This window comes from Dromiciops gliroides, chromosome 3 (genome assembly GCF_019393635.1).
Source record: "Dromiciops gliroides isolate mDroGli1 chromosome 3, mDroGli1.pri, whole genome shotgun sequence".
NCBI classification, from domain to species: domain Eukaryota; kingdom Metazoa; phylum Chordata; class Mammalia; order Microbiotheria; family Microbiotheriidae; genus Dromiciops; species Dromiciops gliroides.
In genome coordinates this window covers 583,063,927-583,087,583 of record NC_057863.1, presented here as the reverse complement: position 1 = coordinate 583,087,583, position 23,657 = coordinate 583,063,927, and the positions used below count along the sequence as shown (strand labels likewise).

The window sequence follows — 23,657 nt, the reverse complement described above, 5'->3', positions numbered from 1 at the left end:
ACATATGCTGGAGGTCATGGCCTAACATGTATTTTAGGAAAATATTTTAGTAATTGTGTGGAAAATGAGTTAGAGAGTGAAGAGACTTGAGGTAGGAATAACAAACAGGAAGTAATTGTCATAGTCCCTGGGAGAGATTATGAGAGTCTGCACTTGAGTGGGAGACATGTGAGTAAACAGAATAGAATGCATATGAGATATAAGAAGATAGAGCTTACAGGATTTGGCAAATAATTGGGTATGAGAATGTGAGGTGAGAGAAAGTGATGAGATGAAGAAGACCCTGAGGTTGTGACAATCTGTGGGATTGGAATGATGTTGGTTCCCTGGAAAGTAAAAGGAGAGTTTGGCTGAGGGGAAGATTCAGGGGGGAAAATAATAGAACAATATCTAGGATGTAGATTATTATCTATTAGTACCTGTGTCCTTACTTTGTTTCATGAAAAATAAAAAGGGTGACTGGATCTTAGAGCAGAACCTACCCTCCAAGGGGTATTCACATCAACCATGAGGTTCCTGCCTATTGCTCATGTGGCAACCTCCTAGCACTGGGGAAAAGGAGGGATGGATTGATGCCCATCTCAGAAGTAAGGGTATGAAATTGTTGACAGTGAAGAGGAGGAATCAGGGAATTGTTGGATGTTAGGGAAAGGTGTGATTATATTAGAGATAAGCACAGCATCTTTCTCTGGTAGTGAGAGTTTGGTGGGATCTTCTTCCCATCTACCAAACAGTTTTACACACTGATTTAGTCAGTCTGGTGCCTCCCTGAGTAAGGTCTCAGTCTTTCTTTGGAGATCATTAATCCAGAGAGCAAAAATGGAAGATCACTCAGATGATCTACTTCAAGCAAAGACAAATGAGTATATATTGGTTTAGACTCAACATTTCAACTCACTTATAATTCCAAAATATGTACTAGATTTAGGCATGCTTGAAGGCCAAAATGTAGCATATGGCAGGGATTCAGGAGTGAAGGAAGTCTCTAGCTGCCTGAGATATTTGCTGAGAATCTGTTTCATCTTCAGGAATTTCTTATTCAGTTCCTTCTTAACAGCTTTGTTTTGGAAAAATTTTAATTCTATTCTCTTTGGTAGGGGTTTAGAAAAAAAAGAAAGTTTAAAAAAATAGAAGTACTATTTTCTTTCCATTGTCCTCATTTCTTGAAATATAGGTCATGAAAACCAGGCTTTGATAAAGCCCATTGGGATTCAAATAGGGTTACTTGACTATGTCCTTAAAAACAAATCACTCTGGCTTTCACTGATTGGCCAATAATAGATGCTACCCCAAGCCCCACTTGCTCATTGTTTGGGTTTTGATGGCTCAGTTTAGTGTAAATAGAGATTATTTCTCTTCTAGCCAGAAATCTTCCCTCCCAGAATGAATCTTCTGTAAAGACAAACCAGGTCATCTTTTCCTCAATTCTTACTAAGTCTTTAACTACTGAATGGGTGTTGATTCCAACAAACTGAGTCATGGAAAAGACATTAGATAAAAAAGACCAAGGTCTCTCACTGCTTCTGGAGTCACTGCCAGTCATCCTGACCTATATCTTGCCACTGGACTCTGATGACTTTGGGGGAAAGAGTGAATCTGATGACTTTGCATAGTTCTGTTTCATTTAAATCCAATTCATTTGCAAGTCAAGACATCATCACCTTCCTGTTGTCATTGGTTCTCTCCTAAAATGAAGGATAAACAACAATAATCATGTTCCTATCTACTATAAGGAATAAAACTATCCCTTCTTTCTTAGCTGTTATATATTAATACATACATATACACACATGCCTGCATACATGTATATATATACACACATGTGTATATGTGGTATGTGTGTATATATACACACATATACAGAGATAGATGTTTATATACACACTTTTACATATATATGTGTGTGTATGTGTGTGTGTGTGATATTATTTGTCTTGATATCAATCAGCACTCTCACATTATTGAGAATTTTGCCAGATTTCCAGACTTTTGTCTCGCTACTGTCTTTTGATAACTCTGTAAGAAAATGAGGCCAATGACTTTGAACAACTCAGACTCATATAAATCGAAAATACCCTGTAATGTCATTGGTCCTTTTCAAAAGGAAGGAGGACAAGATGGCAAAATGAAACCAGGAAGCTGGCTGAGCTCTCCCAAATTTCCCTCAGAAACAACATTAAATTAAGCCTCTCAACAGATTCTGGAGCTGTAAAACCTGCAAAAAAAATGGAGTAAAACAATCTTCTGACTTAAGATAACCTAGAAGATCTTCTGGAAAGGTCTATTTCATCTGGTTAAAAGGGGAATACAGTTAAGCATAAAGGGCATCTGGGCAAGCCAACAAGACTCTTAGTCATAGCACAGATCAGCATCTGAGCAACTGAGGTTCCTGAGCTCAAAAAGCTAGTGGTACAGCAGGCCAGGTGGAAGGCCTCCAGCCCTAACACTGCTGATGCCTCAGAGCAGAAAGCTGGTGACTTGGCCCCCAGTCCCTATCAAATGAAGCTCCAGACAGTGTGTGCTATAACCCAGGAGCAGAACTCAACCTTCAAAGGCACAAAAGAGACTAAAATAAAAATAAAAAATATGAATAAGAAACAAAAAGAACCCTCACCTTTGACAATTACTATGCTGACAGGGAGGAACAAAAAATAAACTCAGAGGAAGACAACAATATAAAACCCCTACAGGTAAAGCCTTAAAGGGGAGGAAGACTTGGTCTTGAGACAAAAAAGCCTTCTTGGAAGAGCTCAAAAAGGATTTCATAAAACAAATAAGAGAGGTAGAAGAAAAATTAGAAAAAGAAATGAAAGTTATGCAAGAGAAAGTCAATAGCTTTGAAAAAAGAAAATAATGCCTTAAAAAATAAAATTGGAAAATTGGAAAAGGAGGTGCAAAAGCTGACTGATAAAAATAATTCCTTAAGAATCAGAACTGGCAGATGGAAGCTAATGACTCGATGAGACAACAAGAAGAAGTAAAGCAGAATCAAAAAGCTTCAGAAAAACAACAGATCTGGAAAATACATCCAGGAGGGACAACCCATGTATATTTGGACTACCTGATCAAAAAAAAGAGGCTAGACTGCATACTTCATGACATTATCAAGGAGAACTGCCCCAATGTCTTACAACCAGAGGAAAAATTAATCATTGAAAAACTCCACCAATCACCTCCTGAAAGAGACCTCAAAAAGAAAACTGTAAGTAATATTATAGCTAAATTCCAAAATTTTCAAGTAAAGGAGAAAATACTGTAAGTAGCCAGAAAGAAACAAGTTAAATATCAAGGAACAACTATCAAAATTACACAGGACCTGGCAGCTTCAACCTTAAAGGATCAGAGGGCTTGGAATATGATATTCCAGAAGGCAAAGTAGTTGTAATTAAAACCAAGAATGTACTACCAAGCAAAATTATCATAATCTTTCAAGAGAAAAGATGGGCATTCAATGAAATAGAAGACTTTAAACCTTTCCTAATGAAAAGTGCAGAACTGAATAGAAAATTCAATCAACAAATACAAGATTCATGGGACACTTGAAAAGGTAAAAGGGAGGCATGTTAATCAATAAGCTTAAAATATTTGTATCCCTAGATGGGAAGAAGATACTTATAACTCTTGAGAATTGTATCTTTATTAAGGCATATAAGAGGAGTACACACAGACAAAAGGTGTGGGTATAAGTGGATTCTGATGTGATGTTATTTTAAAAAAACTTAGGGGAAACAAAAAAGATTTTATTGGAGAAGAGGAAAGAGAAAGAAGAATGGGTAAATCACATCAAGACGCAAAAGATCTATTACAATAAGGGAAAGAAGGGAGGGGTGAGCATTGTTTTGACCTTACTCTTCATCTGATTTGGCTCAAAGAGGGAGCAACATACACACTTAATTGGATATAGAATTTTATCTTACCCTCTAGGGAAGTAAAAGGGGAAAAGGGCAAGAAAAGGGTGGGGTGCTTATAGAAGTGAGGAGACTAGGAGGAGAAAGGGCAAAAGGAAGGAAGAACAATAAGAATTCCTTCTTTAAAAAGGGCTATGACTATACATTTTAGACAAAGGGACCTGAACATTTTCTGAAATCTTTAAAATCAACTTATTAAAAAAGGATATATACATAGACCATGAAAAAATATCACTGTTTTTAAAAAAAACACTTATTATCCATCCCAATTTTAACACCTGTTCACTACCCAAATATATCTTTCCTTTCTTTTTTTTTAAAGTGCTTATCTTCAAATAGAAGCAATGTTAGGGGGAAAATATATAACCCTAAAGCTGTTTGCTTTATTGTCCAGTATTTTCTAATGCTTGGAAATGCTTTCCAGGCTTCTTTGAGAGCACCACCTGTCTCTTAAACTTCTCAGATCTATTAAAGAGAGTGCAATAATTGTTATATTTCACAAATTTGAAGAATCTGTCTATAATATCCTAATACATGTCCTTGAAATATAGAACCCCACCTCACATCAATATGACATATTTCAGTTCCCAAACACCTCCACTGGCAATTTTCTTTTTTCTTTTTTTCTTTAGAATTTTATTTTCCCCAATTACATGGAAAAACTATTTTAACATCCATTTTTAAAACACTGTACTTCAAATTCTCTTCTTTCCTCCCTCCCCCCTTAAAAAGGAAAGTTATTCAATAAAAGTTATACATATGTAGTTATGAAAAAACATTTTCATATTAGTCTGTGAAAGAAAAACACAAAAAAACTCAATAAAAATAAACCAAAAAATTACACTTCAATCTGTATTTAGACACCATTAGTTCTTTTTCTGGAGATGGAGTGCATTTTTCATCATAAGTTGTTCAGAGTTGTCAGGGATCAATGTACAGCTGAGAACAGTAGTCATTCACATATGATCATCTGAAAATATTACTGTTACTTTGTATACAGTACATTTCACTTTGAGTTGGCTCATGTAAGTCTTTCCAGGTTTTTCTGAGAGCATCCTGCTCATCATTTGTTATAGCACAATAGTGTCCCATCATAATTACATCCCACAATTTGTTCAGCCATTCTCCAATTGATGGGTATTCCCTTAATTTCGAATTCTTTGTACCAGAAAATAGATGCATTAATATTGTTTGTACATATAGATCTTTTAACTTTTGGGGTTTTTTATCTCTTTTTGGATAATATCCTAGTAGTTGCATTACTAGGTCAATAAGTATGCTTGGTTTTATAGCTTTTTGGTCATAGTTTCAAATTTCTTTACAGAATGTTTGAATCAGTTTACAACTCCACCAACAGTGCATTAATGTCTCATTTTCTTCATATCCCCTACAACATTTGTCATTTCCTCCTATTGTCCTATTATCTAATCCAATAAGTAGCACCCCAAAATAGTTTTGACTTGCATATTTCTAATCAATAGTGAGTTAGAGAATTTTCCCTTACAACTATAAATAGCATTGATTATTTCATTTGAGACCTGTTCATACCTTTTGATCACTTATTAATTGGGAAATGTCTCTTATTTTAATAAATTTGACTCAGTTCTCTATATGTTTGATAAATGAGGCCTTTATCAGACAAATCTGTTTCAAAGTATGTTCTGCTACTTTTGCTAACTGTATTTCCCTCCATCTTATTCCCTCCCAACAATATTTACTCTATTCTTCATATCCTTTCACAGTGTCCCTTCTGAAAAGCTGTTTTTGCTTCTGACTGCCCCCTCCCCCAATCTGATCTCCCGTATATCATACCCCTGCTTTATTTTCCTGCAAAGTAGGATAGATTTACATACCTAATTGAGTATACATGTTACCCCCTCTTGGAGTCATATTCTAATAAGAGTATGATTCACTCACACCCCTGCACCTCCCCACCTTCCCCTCCACTATATAAGTTTTTTCTTGCTTCTTTTATGAGATACATTACCACATCCCATCTCTCCCTTTCCCTTTCTCCCAGTGCATCCCCTCTTAACCCTTAATTTTATTTTTAAAAAAAGATTATCCCTTTATATTCAACTCAAACCTGTGCCCTCTGTCTAAATATACTCCATCCAGTTGCCCTAATAATGAGAAAGTTCTTATGAGTAACAAGTATAATCTCCCCATGTAGGAATGTAAATAGTTTAACCTTTTAGTATCCCTTATGATTTCTTTTTCCTGTTTACCTTTTGATGCTTCTCTATAGTCTTGTATTTGAAAATTAAATTTTCTATTCAGCTCAGGTCTTTTCATCAATAATACCTGTAAGTCCTCTCTTTCATTGAATTCCTATTTTTCCCCTGAAGGATTATAGTCAGTTTTGCTGGGTAGGTGATTCTTGGTTGTAATCCCAATCTCTTTGCCCTCCTGAATATCGTATTCCAAGCCCTCTGATTCTTCAATATAGAAGTTGCTGTTTCTTTCTAGCTGTCTGAAATATTTTCTTGTTGACATGGGAGGTCTACAATTTGGTCATAATATTCCTGGGAATTTTCATTTTGGGATCTCTTTCAGGAAGTGATAAGTGGATTCTTTCAATTTCTCTTTTGCTTTCTGGTTCTAGAATATCAGGGAAATTTTTCCTGACAATTTCTTGGAAGATAATGACTAAGCTTTTTTTGTTTGTTTGTTCATGGTTTTCATGTAGCCCAATAATTTTCAAATTATCTTTCCTGGGTCTATTTTCTAGGTTAATTGTTTTTTTTTTTCCAATGAGATATTTCATGCTGTCATCTATGTTTTCATTCTTTGGGTTTACTGTTTCTTGATTTTTCATAAAGTCACTAGCTCCCATTTGCTCAACCCTAATATGGAGTAATTTTCTTTAGAGAGCTTTTGTGCCTAATTTTCCATTTGGCCAATTTGGCTTTTCAAGGTATTCTTTTTTCCTCATTTTTTTTTGTGACTCTTTTAGCACTTGACCTACTCTCGTTTTTAAGGTGTTATTTTCTTCAGTATGTTTTTGTGTAGCCTTTACCAAGCTGTTGAATTTTTCTCCCATGATTTTTTTTTCTCTTTCCATTTTTTCCTCTATCTCTCTTACTTTGTTTTCAGTCCTTTTTGAATGTTTCTATGGCCTGAGACCAAGTAATAGTTTTCTTGGAAGCTTCAGATGCAGGAGCTCTGACTTTGTTATCTTTTTCTAAGGGTGTATTTTGATCATCCTTGTCACAACAGAAACTTTCTATAGTTAGAATTCTTTGTTTGCTCATACCCCAGCCTGTTTTTTGATTTTTAACTCTCTGTTAAGGTGAGGCACTGCTTCCAGGGCACAAGCTTCAGGGGGTTTGTGCAGCTGTGTTTTGAGATACATTTAAGAATTTCTATGTTTTTAGTTCTCCCAAAGTGGTAAGATTTAAGGAGAGGTATGTTTACTACTGTCTTGGCCTGTGCTCTGGTTTGATAGCAATCATAGGCCTGATTTGTGCCCTGGAACTATGAATAATCCTGCTCCAATGTGGCTTCAAGCTCTAGTGTGCTTGCCTTCCTGCCAAGCCTGGGACTGCCACCCAAGACTGTGGCCTGGGTCTGAGTATGGGCAAAACAACACAATCCTGCTTTAGTGCTAGCAAAGAGACCCTTGTAATTTCCTTCTAGCCAGTTGTTTGACCCCCTTACTGTTTGTGGGCTAAGAGTTCCAGAAGCAGTTGCTATTGCTGCTGATTCAGAGGCTCCTGAGGCCTGCTCCTGATTTGCTGGGGATGGGGCTGGATCTATGCTGGTGTGCCTGTGGTAGACTGTGAAATACTTCAACAGGTGACATTGAAGCATCCTTCCTCATAATCATATTTTAATTGTATTGAAAAATACAAGGGTTTAGAAAAGAAAAGCATAGTGAAATACAATTGTCAGTATAGGGAAAAATATAAGGGGAAAAGTTGAGAAGTCCTGATTTAGAGAATTGTTATATAAGAGGGATATAATACATGGCTTCAGAGAGCAGAATTGGGAACAGTGTGTAGAAATTGCAGGGATCCAGATTTTATCACACTAGAAAGAAAAACTTCCTAATAATTAGAGCTGTTCCAAAGTGGAATGCATTATTTTAGAAGGTACATATTCCAATGTTGCTTGAGGTCTTTAAACAGATACTAGATGACCATTTCTCAGCAATTTCATAGAGAGGTTCTTGCTTAGGTAGAGGTAGATAGAATTTCCAATGACTAGTTCTCAATAATAATATTCTCCCTTGATTAAAATTTATTTTTCACTGTTCTTCTTTATATTAAATTGTAAAATCCTTAAAAGTATGAAGAAAAGAACATGTCTTGAGCAACATTTATGTTTGTCATCATTCCCATTTCAGGGGTATCCCCTTGTTGTTGCTGAAACCAGATAATAAGTTTCAAAGTAGCCTATATTTAGATTTGGAAGGGTGTTTTTAAGTCACTGAGTCCAAACCTATCAGTATTTTAGGGAAAGAACAAAAGGTCAAACAGACTAAATTATTGTTTAGGGCTGCACATAAATAAATGGAAGAATTGGTACTTGGAACTTGTGCACTAATGAAGAAAGAGTAGGTATAGATATAGTTGTCATCTGGTGCATGTAACTTTTTCCCCCAATTTTTGCCCAAGGAGAGACGGAAGACATGAGAAGATACCTGAATGAGGGTATAAATGTCAAGAATTATTATGGTTTATCCTTCATTTTCAATGAGGATTAATGGCATCACAGGCTGATATGCTGACTTGTGCTTGAATAGGATTTAAATGAGGCAGAGTTGAGCTTAATCATCAGCTTTACTCTCTCTTCCTGAGTCATCAATGTCCAGTAGCAGGGGAAAAAAAATTAAGATGGCTGGAAGTGACTTAGAATTCAAGAGATGACTTAAACATATTTGATGCCTGACCAAGCTCTAAGGGCTACACAGAGCCTGTTTCAGTTGCCTTCATTGCCATTGAAATGCATTGTACTCATCTGTCCATTCTTCTAGGAAAAGTCTTCATATGCTTAGGGTACACATACTCTTAACTCCTCAATAGGTCTGAGACCTGTCAGTTACTCCAATAATGGTTCAACCCATCTCTCAAAATGTTTTTCTTTTTGTTTTTTTTTTAAACCAGTGCATAGGCTCTGTGCATGCTACAAATCCTCGTAACTCTAGGTGAGACTTGAATGAAGGTGGACACCAAAGGTGGATAAGCAGCCCTGAAAAGGGCTCAATAAGGTTTGATGCAAGTGGTGCTAGTCATCCTTGAATACCTCATATACCCTAAGAATATAATATATATATATAGAGAGAGAGAGAGAGAATATAGATACACAGTTATATGTGTACCTAATGTCTCATTGTAGTGATTTTTATTATTATTTTCAAAATTATAATGTATAGAATGCCACTTAAACATAAGAGAGAATAGAGGAGAGAGAGAGAGCACTTTGGGTTTTATAGTTGTTAAAAGTTACATTACATCATACATGTATAAACCATATCTTATTGCTTGTCAAATCAGGGATTGGGCAGGGGAGGGAGGGAAGGAGGGATAAAAATTGGAACCCCAAACTATAAATAAAAAATGTTTATTACATTAAAAAACATAAAACAAAAATGCATTACATTAAGTCTAGCTCCCTATGACACATAAAACACAGTAGATTTTTTTTTTCGGGGCAATTCGGGTTAAGTGACTTGCCCAGGGTCACATAGCTTGTAAGTGTTAAGTGTCTGAGGCCAGATTTGAACTCAGGTCCTCCTGAATCCAAGGCCTGTGCTCTATCCACTGTGCCACCTAGCTGCCTCCACAGTAGATTTCAAATACCATATAAACCTTAAGTAGACTGATATCCAAATGACCCTTGAAAACTCATTAAAAGGGCCAGCTAGATGGCGCAGTGGATAGAGCACCAGCCCTGGATTCAGGAGTACCTGAGTTCAAATCCGGCCTCAGACACTTAACACTTACAAGCTGTGTGACCCTGGGCAAGTTGCTTAACCCCAATTGCCTCACTAAAAAAAAAAAAAAAGAAAAAAAAAAGAAAACTCATGAAAAGACAGACAGGTTTTGAGAGGGACAGATTATGAATAAAAATGAATCAATTAACTAATTTCAAAATATTATAGATTTTTGTTGGCCATGAACTAGAATTTTTTTAAGTGTGATAATTTTTAGTGTACTTTGATCTCAAAACACATCCAGAGTGTGACATAAAATTTTTTTAAAAAGAATTAAAATAATATGCTCATGGAAAGGCTCCTTATTCAAAAAATAGTTTTCCTATGACTAGCATTATCTCCACCAGTCATTCTTACTAACCTTTCAAATTCACAAATATCCTTTAAAGTCTGACCACCCCTGTGTCAGAACTTATTTAGGTTGGTAATGCAGCGTTTGGAGGACACATTGCCTAATCTGCTTGGTTCTGGCCCCATATACCAAAGGCATGATCATGGGAGGCACAAAGAAGTAGAGATTGTCCACTATTATCAGGAAGTGGTGGGGAATTTGGTATCCAAATTTTTTAGCCAAAAAAGAGAACACAACAGGTGAATAAAAAAGGATAAGGATGGAAATCACAAGTACTTAGGGCCTTATGTCATGCTTCCCAAGAACGGGTCTGGAATAAAGCTTGAAAATCATTCCATTAGAGAGGCTTATAAAGAGTAAGTCCATGCCAGTAAGTCCCAATGACCATGATGCCACAGATAATATAATAGGATATGTCCCTACAAGCAATCTGTAGCATAGCAATGTATGAACAATAAGAGTAGGGAATAAGGTTGCTTCAGAAGCCGGTCAATATTTTGGCTGAGATAGGCATCAGAATAAGCTGGACCATAGTCCTTGCTATGACTACCAGACCCATTTTCACCAGTGAAATACTGGCTAAAATATTAGTGTACTGGAGGCAGCTAGGTGGCACAGTGGATAAAGCACTGGCCCTGGATTCAAGAGGACCTGAGATCAAATTTGGCCTTAGACACTCGACACTTACTATCTCTGTGATTGTGGGCAAGTCATTTAACCCTCATTGCCCCACAAAAAACAAAACAAAAAAAGATGTTAGTGTACTTCATTGGGTTGCAAATAGCTACAAAGTGATCAAAAGCCATAGTCAAAATAGTGCCAGACCCCATGACATAAAAAGATGCAATGAAGAACATATGGATGAGGCAGCTATTAATGCCAATCTCTTCAACATCCAGCCAGAAGATGCCTAATAAGTATGCACAGTTGCACTATGGACAGGTTAACAAATGGCAACATTACCAGGAGGATAAACATGGACTCATGGAGACTCTTCTCTATGTGGATGATTATGATGGTGATGTTGCCAACAAGAGCAATTATGAAGACTAAGAAAAAGGGCGGGGAGAACCAGCCTTAATAAAAACTCCAGTCCAGGAATCCCAGCCAATAAAAATACCTCTGGCTGGGGAATGGAATTGTTACCAGAAGACGTCCCTCTTGGCTACTGGACTGGAGTTTGGGAGAAGGAATCTTTTCACCAGAAAAGAAGGTGGATACAAATTCAGAATAAATAGAAGTATTAAGGTTGATATGTATTTTTCCCTTGCAGTTTATCTCATTAAAATCTATTTGGAAAAAAAGAAAAGGAAGGAAAACATGACACAAAGAAAAATACATCAATGATGAATCACCTTCCTCATGTACATAAGTACACTTTATATGTTGATGTCTGTATGTTTATTAACACATCATTTGAGCTTATTATGTATATTTCCTTTGGGAAATAACTACTTATTGGGAATCGATTTGCATATTTCTCCTGCTGTAGAGACAATATGGCACAGTGAATAGAGAACTGGTCTCAGAATTGGGAAGATATGGATTCAAGTCCTATATCTGCTTAACAGAAACTGGCTATGTAACACTAAGCAAACTATCTAATATATAAGTATGCTCAGCAACTCTCTAGAGCCATAAGCTTCACTTGAGATCCCGAACTGCATTTATAGAGGTAATTTCCTTATCCAAGGGTTCTCTATAACAATAAAATCATTGATGCCTATTTTTATCTTCCTCTTAAAAACAAACCACCACATGGGAGGAAGAGGTGGTGTAGAGGAAACTTAGTTGTATTTGGAACCAAAGGATTTGGTTTTAAATCCCATCTACTGTTTCCTACTTATGAGACCTCAGAGAGGTCACTTAATATTTTCTGTCTTCAGTTTCCCCATAAATGCTTCCCTTCCTTTCTTCAGTTTTTTTAACCTTCCATATAAAATGAGGAGGGTGGAATAGATGATCTCTAAGGTCTCTTCCAGGTCTCAATCTTTTATCTTACAAATCTATCTAAAGCCCAAGCTGATGCCTAGATTCTGTCCAGTTTAATGTTTTTTTTTTCTTTCTTTCTCCTAGGGTCCATATCCTATATTTGCTTGAGTACCACTTATTTTCACTATAGCACTGCCACCATTTCTTGCCTATTTGGGGGGTGGAGTACATTAATTTTTTTTACTTCTTTTAATACATGTGTCCATAGGAATTTCTTCCCCATTTTAATCCAATAGTTATAGATCAATAGAAATAAATAAATGAACTATCTACTAAGGAAAATAAATTTTAATCATAGGATTGCAAAGAAACTTAGAAAGCATCTAATTAGTTTTTTAGTCCCCCACTCTTGAAGAAAAGGAACAGACTCAAAAAAAATGAAATTACTTATGTAAGGTCACAAAACTAGTAAAGAAGAGAATCTTGTATTTGTTTCTGAATCTCTTGAATCTTAAGCCAATGTTGTTTATTTATGTCTGCTATTATGTGAGTAATCATTTCTACACCTTCTCTCAAGTTCTGTCTTCCAAATGGCTTTGTTTTTTCAAACTATTTTAAACACTAAACAGATAGTTAACTTTGATTCCAGTTAGATATTTGACCTCTCTCTCTTGTAGCTGCAAAGTCTCTCCAAATGCCTGATCACAATTTCCTGCTCAAGGAATTAATTGCTTGAATAAAGTCTAGTGTACAGATTTTGCAAGTTAAGCAACAGTATAATCATTTCATGTGGACTGTAGAAATGGATTAAAACTCTCCACTATAATAAGGAAAACTATTTTGGGGAGGGAGAAGTGAGGTCATAGAATTGTCGATGGAAATCAGCTTCAAAGTCTAGGCAATATGAAAACATAATTTTCAAGATGAGGAGATTGACATCCAGAGAGCTTAAATTATTTTCTTAAGGTCAAGTGTCAAATTCTCTGAGTACAGAGTCAGTGCTTTCTCCCACTATACTGCAATGCTACAATGCAGGTGTTGTTCATCCACTCATTCATTCATCCATTCAATCAATCAGTCAACCAATCAATCAATCTCTAACAATGAGAACTGTTTAACCAGAGAATGGACTATTTTAAGAGATAATTTAGACTGATTCAAACTGAAGTGAGCAGAACCAGGAGAACAAATTATACACTAGCAACAATATTGTAATGATAATCAAATTAGAAATACTTAGAAACTCTGATCAATAACCCAGCCACAGTTCCAAAGGATCCATGATGAAACTTGCTTTCTACCCACAAATAGAGGACTCATTGTACAGGTTGAAGCATATTTTCTTTTATTCCTTTTTTTTTTCTTTTTGGACATGGATAATGTAGCAATTTGTTTTGATGACTATACAGATTTGTAATGGGACTTTGCTTTTCTTGCCTTCTCAATGGGTGACAGGAGGGAGAATGTGGAACAATAATAAAATTAAATTTTAAAAACCAAAAAAAAAAAGATATAATTTAAAACAGATACATCAAACACTTACACCTGTAACAGACCTGAATAGTCCAAAAAAGATTAGAAATTCAATTGAGAAATATGTAACAACATAAAAGAAATACAATAGAATACTACTATTACTACTAATACTAATAAATTATTGAATAATGAGATCATTAAATTAATAAATGAATAGTGGTTTTCTAAGTCAATTTGCATCCTGCAATAATCCTTATGTTCAGTCTCCCAACCCGCTTTGGTTTGAATTTGACATCTATGATGTAAAATGTTTAAAGTTTTAGAAAATACTTCCAAGCAGAGTTACCCTGAAAAGCTCTTTCTAGAGGATGGAGGAAGGAAAAATAACAAATGGGTTTCAAAATAAGATGCATAAAAATTTACTTGGACAGAGTCTGGGGACCTTTGCAATCACAACTGAAATGACAGATAAATGAGTAATGATGCTGCATCACAAATGAATGTTTCCATGGAACAATTGTAAAATATATTTTATAGGTTAATTTTCAAAGAATAGTGAGTAACTCTGTAGTTAGCACCAGAGTAGGGCACTCTTACCTTTCTATTCTCTCTTTTTTTTTAATTGCGGCTCTTGGTAGTCTGGTGAATTGAAGGGAATACAAAAGTAGAAAATATCTCTATTTCTCTATGTCTATCTCTATATCTATCTATCTACATATGTGCATATGTGTATTTTTATATAAGCTGTAATGTATATATATACACATTTATTTATGTGTATGTATATATGTGTGTGTATTCATCTCTTGGTCCTACCCATATCCTACCATAAAACTTTACTATTACCTTGAAAGTTATGACAGGATCTGTGTAGCTCTGCTTATAACCCCTTACTCTAAAGAGTTCAACAGAAAGTTCTGTGTGCCTCCTTGAGATGGTTCTGAGGTCGTGGGAAATGTATTTAGCAACAAAGAGATTTAGGAGATATTCAAGTCAATTCCCCAAAGAATTTAAAATTACTCTTCTGTATAGAAACCTGTTTGGTATTGGGGACGGGTAATATAGGGGATGATGATAAAAGAAACAGAAGGAAAGCAGAACTTAATCTTTATGTTGCTTCAGTTTTCTCTACCAAGAGAAATGACATTTAAAATTGAAAATCGTCAATAGAACTTCATTCCTGAGATGAATAAATGCATAGTAAAATGTCAACTAACTTTCCTACATGAAATTGAGTCATGTGTACAAGATGAACTGGAAGTACAGGCATTGAGAGGACTGGTACATATGATTACTGAGCCACTAGCAGTGATATCTGAAATTGCATAATGTAAAGGAGAGTTACCGGGGCAGCTAGGTTGTGCAGTGGATGGAGCACTGGCCCTGGATTCAGGGGGACCTGAGTTCAGGTCCAGCCTCAGACACTTTACACTTGCTAGCTATGTGACCCTGGGCAAGTCACTTAACCCCCATTGCCTCACTAAAAAATAAATAAATAAATAAATAAATTTTTAAAAAAGGAGAGTTACCATAGGACTGAAGAAGAACATTCTCTTTACCTTAAAAAAAATGAAGAGAATGGAGTTTTCAAATAATGAGCCAATGAGCTTGACTTGCCAATTCCTGCCAAAATGCTAGAACAGATCATTAAAGAAGGGGTGAGTGAACACTCAGGGGGAAAAAAGAGCAACAACAAAGAAACAGTCTAACTTCTGTAAGAATAGTTACACCAGTTTGAACTAAGGGGAAAAAAGAATTTCACAGGTCCCAGGTTGAGAATCCCTGATTTAGAGAATTGCCATGTAGGTGGAGGATAATACTTGGCTCCAGAGAGCAGAAGCAGGAACAATGTATAGAAGTTGTAGAGATCCACATTTTATCACACTGGCAAGAAAAGCTCTCTAATAGAACTCTTCCAAAGTGGTATGTACTACATACAGTCATATCTTGCTTGGGGTCTTAAACAGAAGCTGGGTACCATTTGTCAGAAATTTCAAAGAAAAGTCCTTGTTTAGTTACAGGCAGGTGGCAGTTTACCTGGACTACTTTATATGAATCTCATTTTCCTTTGATTACTAGTTATTTGTTCACTGGTCCTTCCTTATATTAAATTATAAAATCCTTAAGAAGAGGGGATGAAGAGGACATATTCCCGTGACCTAAACTGAACACCATTTGTGACACACCTGAAATGGGAATAACCATGTGTCCCTTTGTTGTTGCTGAAACCAGATTGCAAGTTTCAAAGTACCCTATATTTGGAACTGAGGAAGCAAGATGGCTCAGTAGATAAAGACTTGCCCTGGGATCAAGTAGACCTGAGTTCCAATCCAATCCCAGATACTAACTAGCAGTGTGACCTTGGCAAATCACTTATGCTCTGTTTACCTTAATCCATTGGAGAAGCAAATGGCAAACCACTCTAATATCTTTTCCAAGAAAACCACCTGGACAGTATGTTCCATGGGGTCATTAGAAGCTGGTGATGACTAAACAAGAAACAAGTATTTAGAACTGGAAAAGTTTTTTAAGGTCATTGAGACCAAACTTCTTATTTTTTAAATAAAGAACTCAATTTCAGAGAGATGAAGTGATTGCCTGGGGCTGAACAGGATGTAAATGGAAGAAATGGGATTTTAAAATAGTACACTAAAGATTAAAGGCAAGGTAGAGATATAGCCATCACATGGTGCAGGCTTTTTTTCCCCAGAATTTTGGCCAGGGGGAGGGGGAAGAGATGTAAAGATAGCTGAATGAGGGCACAAAGATCGAGAATACATATATTATGGAAAATAATTCACTGTGAGCCTTAAGAACTCACATTATGTAAAGGAGTGTGCATATATATTTATGCGTATGTGTGTATGTATGCACGTCAGTTCACTGGTATCTTTTCCTTATCTGCTGTCTTCCAGCTCTCCTTATTTCCTCTCCTTCATTTCCCTAACCTCTCCCTCTCCTTTTTCTCCTCCTATGCATCAGTTGAGAAAGAGTTACTTGCATGCAATAGTGTTTCAATGGAGGCTGATGGGTTTGGTTTTCTAATTATGTGGATAAAGTATTCAGTTCCCCCATGTATCATTTAGCCTAAATCTACATGGTCTCTATTTTGGCAACTCCTCCAGTAGGTTGGTAACCCAGAAAAGTTTTGTGAAGTTTTTGTTTTTGTTTTTGTTTTAGTAAGGCAAGGGTCAACTTACACACCCAAAATTGCTAGTCATATTAAGCTTTGACCTCCCCAAAACATTTTTCCATTGTGAAGATGGTTTACCTTAAGATTCAGAAAACCAATTGTAATTAGTGTTATCTCTTTTAATTATAAAACCTCTTAGAAAATTGAATGAACATGAATTAGGAAATTGACAGCAAAAAGTTCTTCATATAAATATAAAGGTTCTTGCCATCTTAAGCCCTGCTCCTATTTTTCCTTATGATTCCAGTTGTTTTGCTGCTTTGCTTATTAGAATAGCACAATTTAAGTTCCTCCTGATGCAGGCATACTAAGATTCCTTTACTGAAATTATTGAATAGCATGATTCATTTCTAGCAGAAGTTGAGTTTAGGACAGCAGCTCCCATTGAAATGAGTCTTGCCTTTTCATCAAGAGCCAATTAATGTCCTCTTAGCTCCTGCAAACAAGGGAGGATTTCTTCCATGAAAATCCATGGATTTTCCAAGTAGCACACTAAAGTGTACTTTTCTTTCTTTCTTTTGTGCAGGGTAATGAGGGTTAAGTGACTTGCCCAGGGTCACACAGCTAGTAAGTGTCAAGTATCTGAGTCTGGATTCGAACTCAGGTCCTCCTGAATCCATAAAATGTACTTTTCTAAGCCCATATTCACAATATATGTGTAAATGCAATGCAATGCATGCATGCAGGCATGCATGCATAATACTGAAAGAGAAGTATAAATCCTTCTTCAAACTCTAGGTTTGACCTACTGTCAGCATAGTAATTTCATTTGAATAGTTTGTTTCCCTTTTCTCTGGAATATAAAGTTGTTTTGTGTTTTTGTTTGTTTGTTTTGTGGGAGTAGGGAGGTTGCTGTTTTTGGCCATCTTCACTTATTTAAAACTACTTAATCAGGTGACTTAAGGTGAGAAATAAAACACTGTATTGACAGTTTCTTTGTTTGCATAATAATTATAATCAGCATTTCAAATAGGCAGGATTTTGGTTCCTTTTTAAAAATCTGTAGTTTTTAAATATCAAAAAAGGGATAATTCAGTAACTATCATGCTTTGTAAAATTTTCGTTTAAAACATAACCTTTTATCGGCTTAATATAATGGCTTAGACCCTTTTAGAAAGTCTGTTGAGCTGCTGTGTAGATGCTGTTTTCATTGAACACTGAACCATTTATCCATCCTGTGGTACAGTACTATCTACAGATTCAGTGGCATATTGTATGTAATAATTTAAATAAACTGAAATATTTCTAAAGAAAAAAAAAAAAGAAAGAGAAAGGGCTGCTAGGTAGTACAGTGGAGAGAGCACAGGTCCCGGAGTCAGGAGTGACCAAGTTCAAACCTGCACTCCAGGGCCAGTGTTGTATCCACTGTGCCACCTAGCTGCCCCCTACATTTTTGTTTAGTTTAGTTTTGTTGTTGCTTTTTTACCAGCCTGAAATTTTTGCTGAGAATCTTTCATCCTTAAGAATTTCTAATTCAATTCCTTAACAGCTTTGTCCTGGCAAAGTTCTGGTTCTTTTCTCTATGGTAGAGACAAAATGATTTTTTTTTAAGTAGTAGTATCTTCTTTCCATATTCACTATCATATTCTTATCTACTACCGGGAGTAGAGTTATTCCTTCTTTGTTTTTAACTGTAGCTTTCTTTTTTTAAACTAACTGCTTTCAAATAGAAACAATGTTGAAAAGAACATAGCTCCATGGTGTTTGCTTTATTGCCCAGGATTTCATAATCTTTGGAAATGTTTTACAAGGCACTTTAATCGAATCACGTTTCTCAAACCACTCACATTTGTTAGAGTGTACAATCATGGTCACATTTGACAAGTTTGAATAACTTCTCTGTAATATAAAACACCTGCTCATATTGGGTTGATACCCATCAGTTCTTGAATACCCCCATTGCTACTTTTCTAATATGATGAATATATTCTTCCTCTGACCTATAGTGGAAATTCCTTTTCCAGTGATACTTGTGAATTAAAATGTTCAGTTATCATAGTAGAAGTAGGAATTTTCTTCTAATAACCAGCACTAATTTCTATAGGCTTAATCTCATACATATAAAAATTCAGTAGCATGAATTACTCTATTCCCACTTCATAATGCATTTCATTTCTCTCCCCATTTTGATACTGTCTAGTTTGATCCTCTGACTCTTGGAATCCACGTAATAATTGATGTTTATATTAATTGTACAAATAGTTCTTACCAAATTTGAATTATATTTACATACCTTGTAAGAATCTAACTTGATAAAAGTGAAACATATATATATGTATATATAATTTACTCTTGACTCCCTGTTTTAAATACAATTTTGTAACAGTAATTTGATGAGTAGTATCCATATAGTCTTTCCCAACTCAACTCCCTTTGTAACAAAGAAAGTACAATTAAACAAAAACTGAAGGTAAGCCCAAATGCTATTGTTTTTCCTCATTATGTACTTTGTGTTCATTTTGTAATTTTAATAATGTACACATTTAATAATGTGTATACATGTGTATACATATAAACCTCTATATTTACCAGGTGTGATGTCTTCTCTGATGATAAGCTCCTTAAAAGAAAGACCTATTTCACTGAAAAAAAAAATCTTCATTGATTATTTCTTCTAATGGGTTCTTTCTATAATACTACATTTTATATTTTTACCTATGATTGTTCCTGTTGGCACATAATGTTCCATGCATTTGTAACTCTCAAAGGATAATGATAGCATTGCTACTTCTCTTGCTCTCAACACAGAATTAAAGACACAAAATATAACCTCTTCATGGTTCATCAAGGATTATTCTGAAGCTTATTCTGTTTAAAGATAATCATCCAGCACCACTGGCTTTATAATATCCTCTCTGCTATGCACCTCATATAAACCATTCTCTAGGGAAGGATAGTAAACTAAATTCATCTAGAGGTAGAATAGCAGAAAGAAGAGGAATGTGTTTCACACATCTATGCTTCTCTTTTTTAGAAATGTTTCAAGATTCCCTAAAATATGGTATGAAACTTGTTAAAATGTAGATCATTTATTTTCTTTTCTGTCATTATAGTAGCTGTTAAAATGGCAAGAATTGGGGCAGTCAGGTGGTACAGAGGATACAGCATGGGACCTAGATTCAGGAGGACTTAAATTCAAATCCTGCCTCAGATACTTGACACTTACTAACTGGCTGACCTTGGGAAAGTCACTTAACCCTCATTACCCTGCCCCCCCCCTCCAAAAAATGGCAAGAATTACTGGAAAGAAATGGATCACCATGTATAAATGAGAGATGGGTTCTTTGGTCTAGCTTCAACTCTAAGTTTTAACTACTTCTCTCACCATGTCTATTGACACACAATCACACAGACTTGACCCTCAATGCTCCAACAACATAGTCCCGAATCTTTCTAGTTCTGACACCATATACAATGGGGTTAAGGAAGGGAGGAACCAACAAGTACATGTTAGCAATGAAAATGTGGACCTGAGGTGGCACATTGTGGCCAAAGCGGTGAGTGAGAAATGTGAAGACAGCTGTAGAGTAGAAGACAAGGATCACACAGACATGGGAGCCACATGTCCCTAGAGCCTTAAGGCTAGCCTCACGGGATGGAAGGCGAAAGACGGCACGAAGTATCAAGACATATGAGATAGCAATGAAGAAGCCATCACAGGACCCAATTACAGAGGCCACACTTAAACTATAGCGCTTTGTGGAACCTGTGTCCACACATGCCAATTTCACCACTGCCATGAACTCACAGTAGGTATGGGCTATGATGCGAGTGCGACAGTAGGGCAATTGCTTTAGCAAGATAGGGTGTGGAAAGAAGAAGGCCACACCCCGGAGGACCACAGCCCCACCAATTTTGGCTATTCGAGCATTAGTAAGAATGGTAGTATGGCGCAATGGGTTGCAAATGGCCACATACCGATCAAAGGCCATAGCCAAGAAGAAACCAGATTCCATAGCTGTGAAGCTATGAATAAAGAACATCTGAGTTAGACAGGCATCAAAGGCAATTTGATGTGAACCAAGCCAGAAGAGACAGAGCATTCGGGGCAGAGTAGAGGTGGAGAGAACCAGGTCAGTAACAGAAAGCATGCACAAGAAGAAGAACATGGGTTCATGTAGGCTTCTTTCTGCCCGTACCACAGATAAGATTGTCATATTCCCCACCAAAGCAACCACATACATGGTACAGAATGGAATCCCTATCCAAGTGTGTAGGTACTCCAGGCCTGGGATGCCCATCAGAAAGAATGAGGATGCAGAGAAATGTGATTCATTCATGGGAGACATTGTGCTGTCATGTGAGGCCACCAGTACCTGGAATTCCAAAGGCCAAATGCTCCAGAAAGATCATTGTGATCAGATCCTAAAAAATATGCAACATATAGATCAGGGAATGAAGAGCAATTCATTACTAAAGTCAGTAACATAGGTGAAACTATTGCCTTTATTAAAGCTTCTGTATGTATATTTTTTTAATGATCAAGTTTACTTTCAATTAAAACTGGGATGAAAACAATCATCATATTTCAGTGAAACTCAGAATTTGAAGGAACCAATTAGAAATTAAATTTCTAACTGGTATCACTTAACACCCACTGAAAGAATGTACTCAATAGGAAGACTTGAAAAGTATCTTTATTAAATTGTATCACTTTAGATTTGAGACATTTTCTCTGCCTATTATTTTTATATCTTAAATCTTTGGTGCAATGAATTAACTATCCAATTCATATTTATATCCTCCTTTTGAAGGGGAAATAGCATCTTATGTCTTTAATGACATCAGCAAAATGTTACCCATGTATTAATGGACAGAAAGTGGCCCAAAAGGCAATCTGAACAGTAAGGAAGGTAAAATAAGCAAAACTTGATGGGTGAGGTTATGAATTTTCTTCATTAATATAATATGCTGCCATATTTGTACATTTATTAAGTGGAAACATTTAATTAATTTGAAACTGTCCAAAGAATTACAAGAGTAATAGAATCCAGGCCCTTCTTTCTGTTTGTAATATTCTGAATGGTTTCCAACTTACCCAGTTCTTTCTAAAGTATGATGCTCAAGTCTGATCACAATGCTATATATTTGAACTGACTAGTTCCATTGCACTATCACCTTATTCTTAGAAGCTACAGTTTCCCTAATGCAGTTTAAGATCTCACTGACTCATTCACCTAACTACATAGACAATTCTCCAACTTCCTAGGTATAAGTATATATGAGTAATAAATCTTCTAAATCATCCTATATCCTTAGTCATTCTTTGCTGTTCACACCTTGATATCAAATCCCCTACTATGAAATTTGTGAATATAAGGCTTATTGTTAATTTACTTCAATAGACTCATGGATCCATTATTTTTTTGGCATGGGTTCCCTTTTCAGGAAGGCAGATTAAAATACCTCCACAACTTAGTAGGTGAACTTCATCAGTTTTGTGACCAAAAAATCTGCACCATCTAATGAATAATTTCCTGATGATGACCTTCCCTAATCTTAGTCAGGATCATCCTCTAACAAATGCTACATATCTATGATGATCATTGGAAACCTTTATACCTAGGTGTGACCTGTGAGAACAAAAAAACAAAAAACTATTGTCACATGATAAGAATACATAATAAGAGGACTTTAGTGAAATTCAATTAAATTACTCAATTAACTGATTTTTATAATCAAGAATTGAAATTCCAGATTGACTTCACCACTGGAAACCAGAGTTGTGACCACCTCCCTCTATAGACTTACCTGGGAATTCCAATTAGAAGAAACATAAGTGGGATGCAAATGTTTTGCTAAAATATTTGAAGATATGCTATCTTCTCTAGATGATCTTATTACAAGTCTCCAGTGAAGAAAGGTGTAGGAAGAGAACAGACCCAAGTCTTTTTTTTTTTTTTTTGTGGGGCAATGAGGGTTAAGTGACTTGCCCAGGGTCACACAGCTAGTAAGTGTCAAGTGTCTGTGCCCGGATTTGAACTCAGGTCCTTCTGAATCCAGGGCCAGTCCTTTACCCACTGTGGCACATAGCTGCAACCAGGTCCAAGTCTTTGACCAAAGAGTGAGTAGAATTCTCAGGTCCCTACAGACTTAGGATTTTCATAAAATCTGAGGTTTGTTCCCACTCTTTTTTGTCTGCTTGAGGCCTATTTGTAATAGGAACACCAGTAAAAGTGAAAAGAAAATGTCTCTCTGATTCTCTTATAAACATGAAGATGGTAAATTCACATATGGGCTGACACATAGTAAAATGAAATATCAACCACATAATTACATATAAAACTTGCATATATATCTGTGATTATTTTTTTTCTAATCATATGTTCATAGAATCTCAGTTAGAAGTTCATCTACTACAACCTTTTTACTTTATAAGTGGCAATTAGTGAAAGTACTTAGACTATATTGATAGTGTCCTGATATCCAGTAGAGTATTATTTATGCTCCATGACACCCAGATGCATGTACTGATAAGCACTTGCAATGATACTCACACATGATCATACCATCAAGTATAGATATACATACTTATATATATATATATATATATACATCTTTAAATATATAAACAAATTGAACACACATCCATTCTTGTATTTATTCAAAAAAGCTTACTAAATAGTTACTAGGTGCAAAAAATCTATTAGACAAGGCTGTGGGGAGATACAGAATTTAGATAAGATGATTTCTGGCTTTTTATAACTGAGAGACTGGTATAGGGATCAGGCAGACAAGGAACTCTATAAACTATTTTGGTATACAAAATCTAAGATGGCACTAATAAGCAAATATTTTGAAGGCTTGTGGAGCCATGAGGTTGGAGTAAACAGTGGTCATTTACTAAGTCCATATCTC

At 36.0% G+C, this 23,657-nt stretch overlaps 1 protein-coding gene and 1 pseudogene across 1 annotated transcript; both read right to left on the bottom strand.

Moving 5' to 3' along the window:
- Window positions 1–10,258: 10,258 nt before the first annotated feature.
- Window positions 10,259–17,665, bottom strand: LOC122748041 (annotated as a pseudogene).
- A 2,478-nt stretch (window positions 17,666–20,143) lies between these two features.
- Window positions 20,144–21,088, bottom strand: LOC122750531 (putative olfactory receptor 52P1). The gene has a single exon (XM_043997278.1). It carries the CDS (start codon window positions 21,086–21,088, stop codon window positions 20,144–20,146), a length of 945 nt encoding a protein of 314 aa, XP_043853213.1.
- Window positions 21,089–23,657: the final 2,569 nt, after the last annotated feature.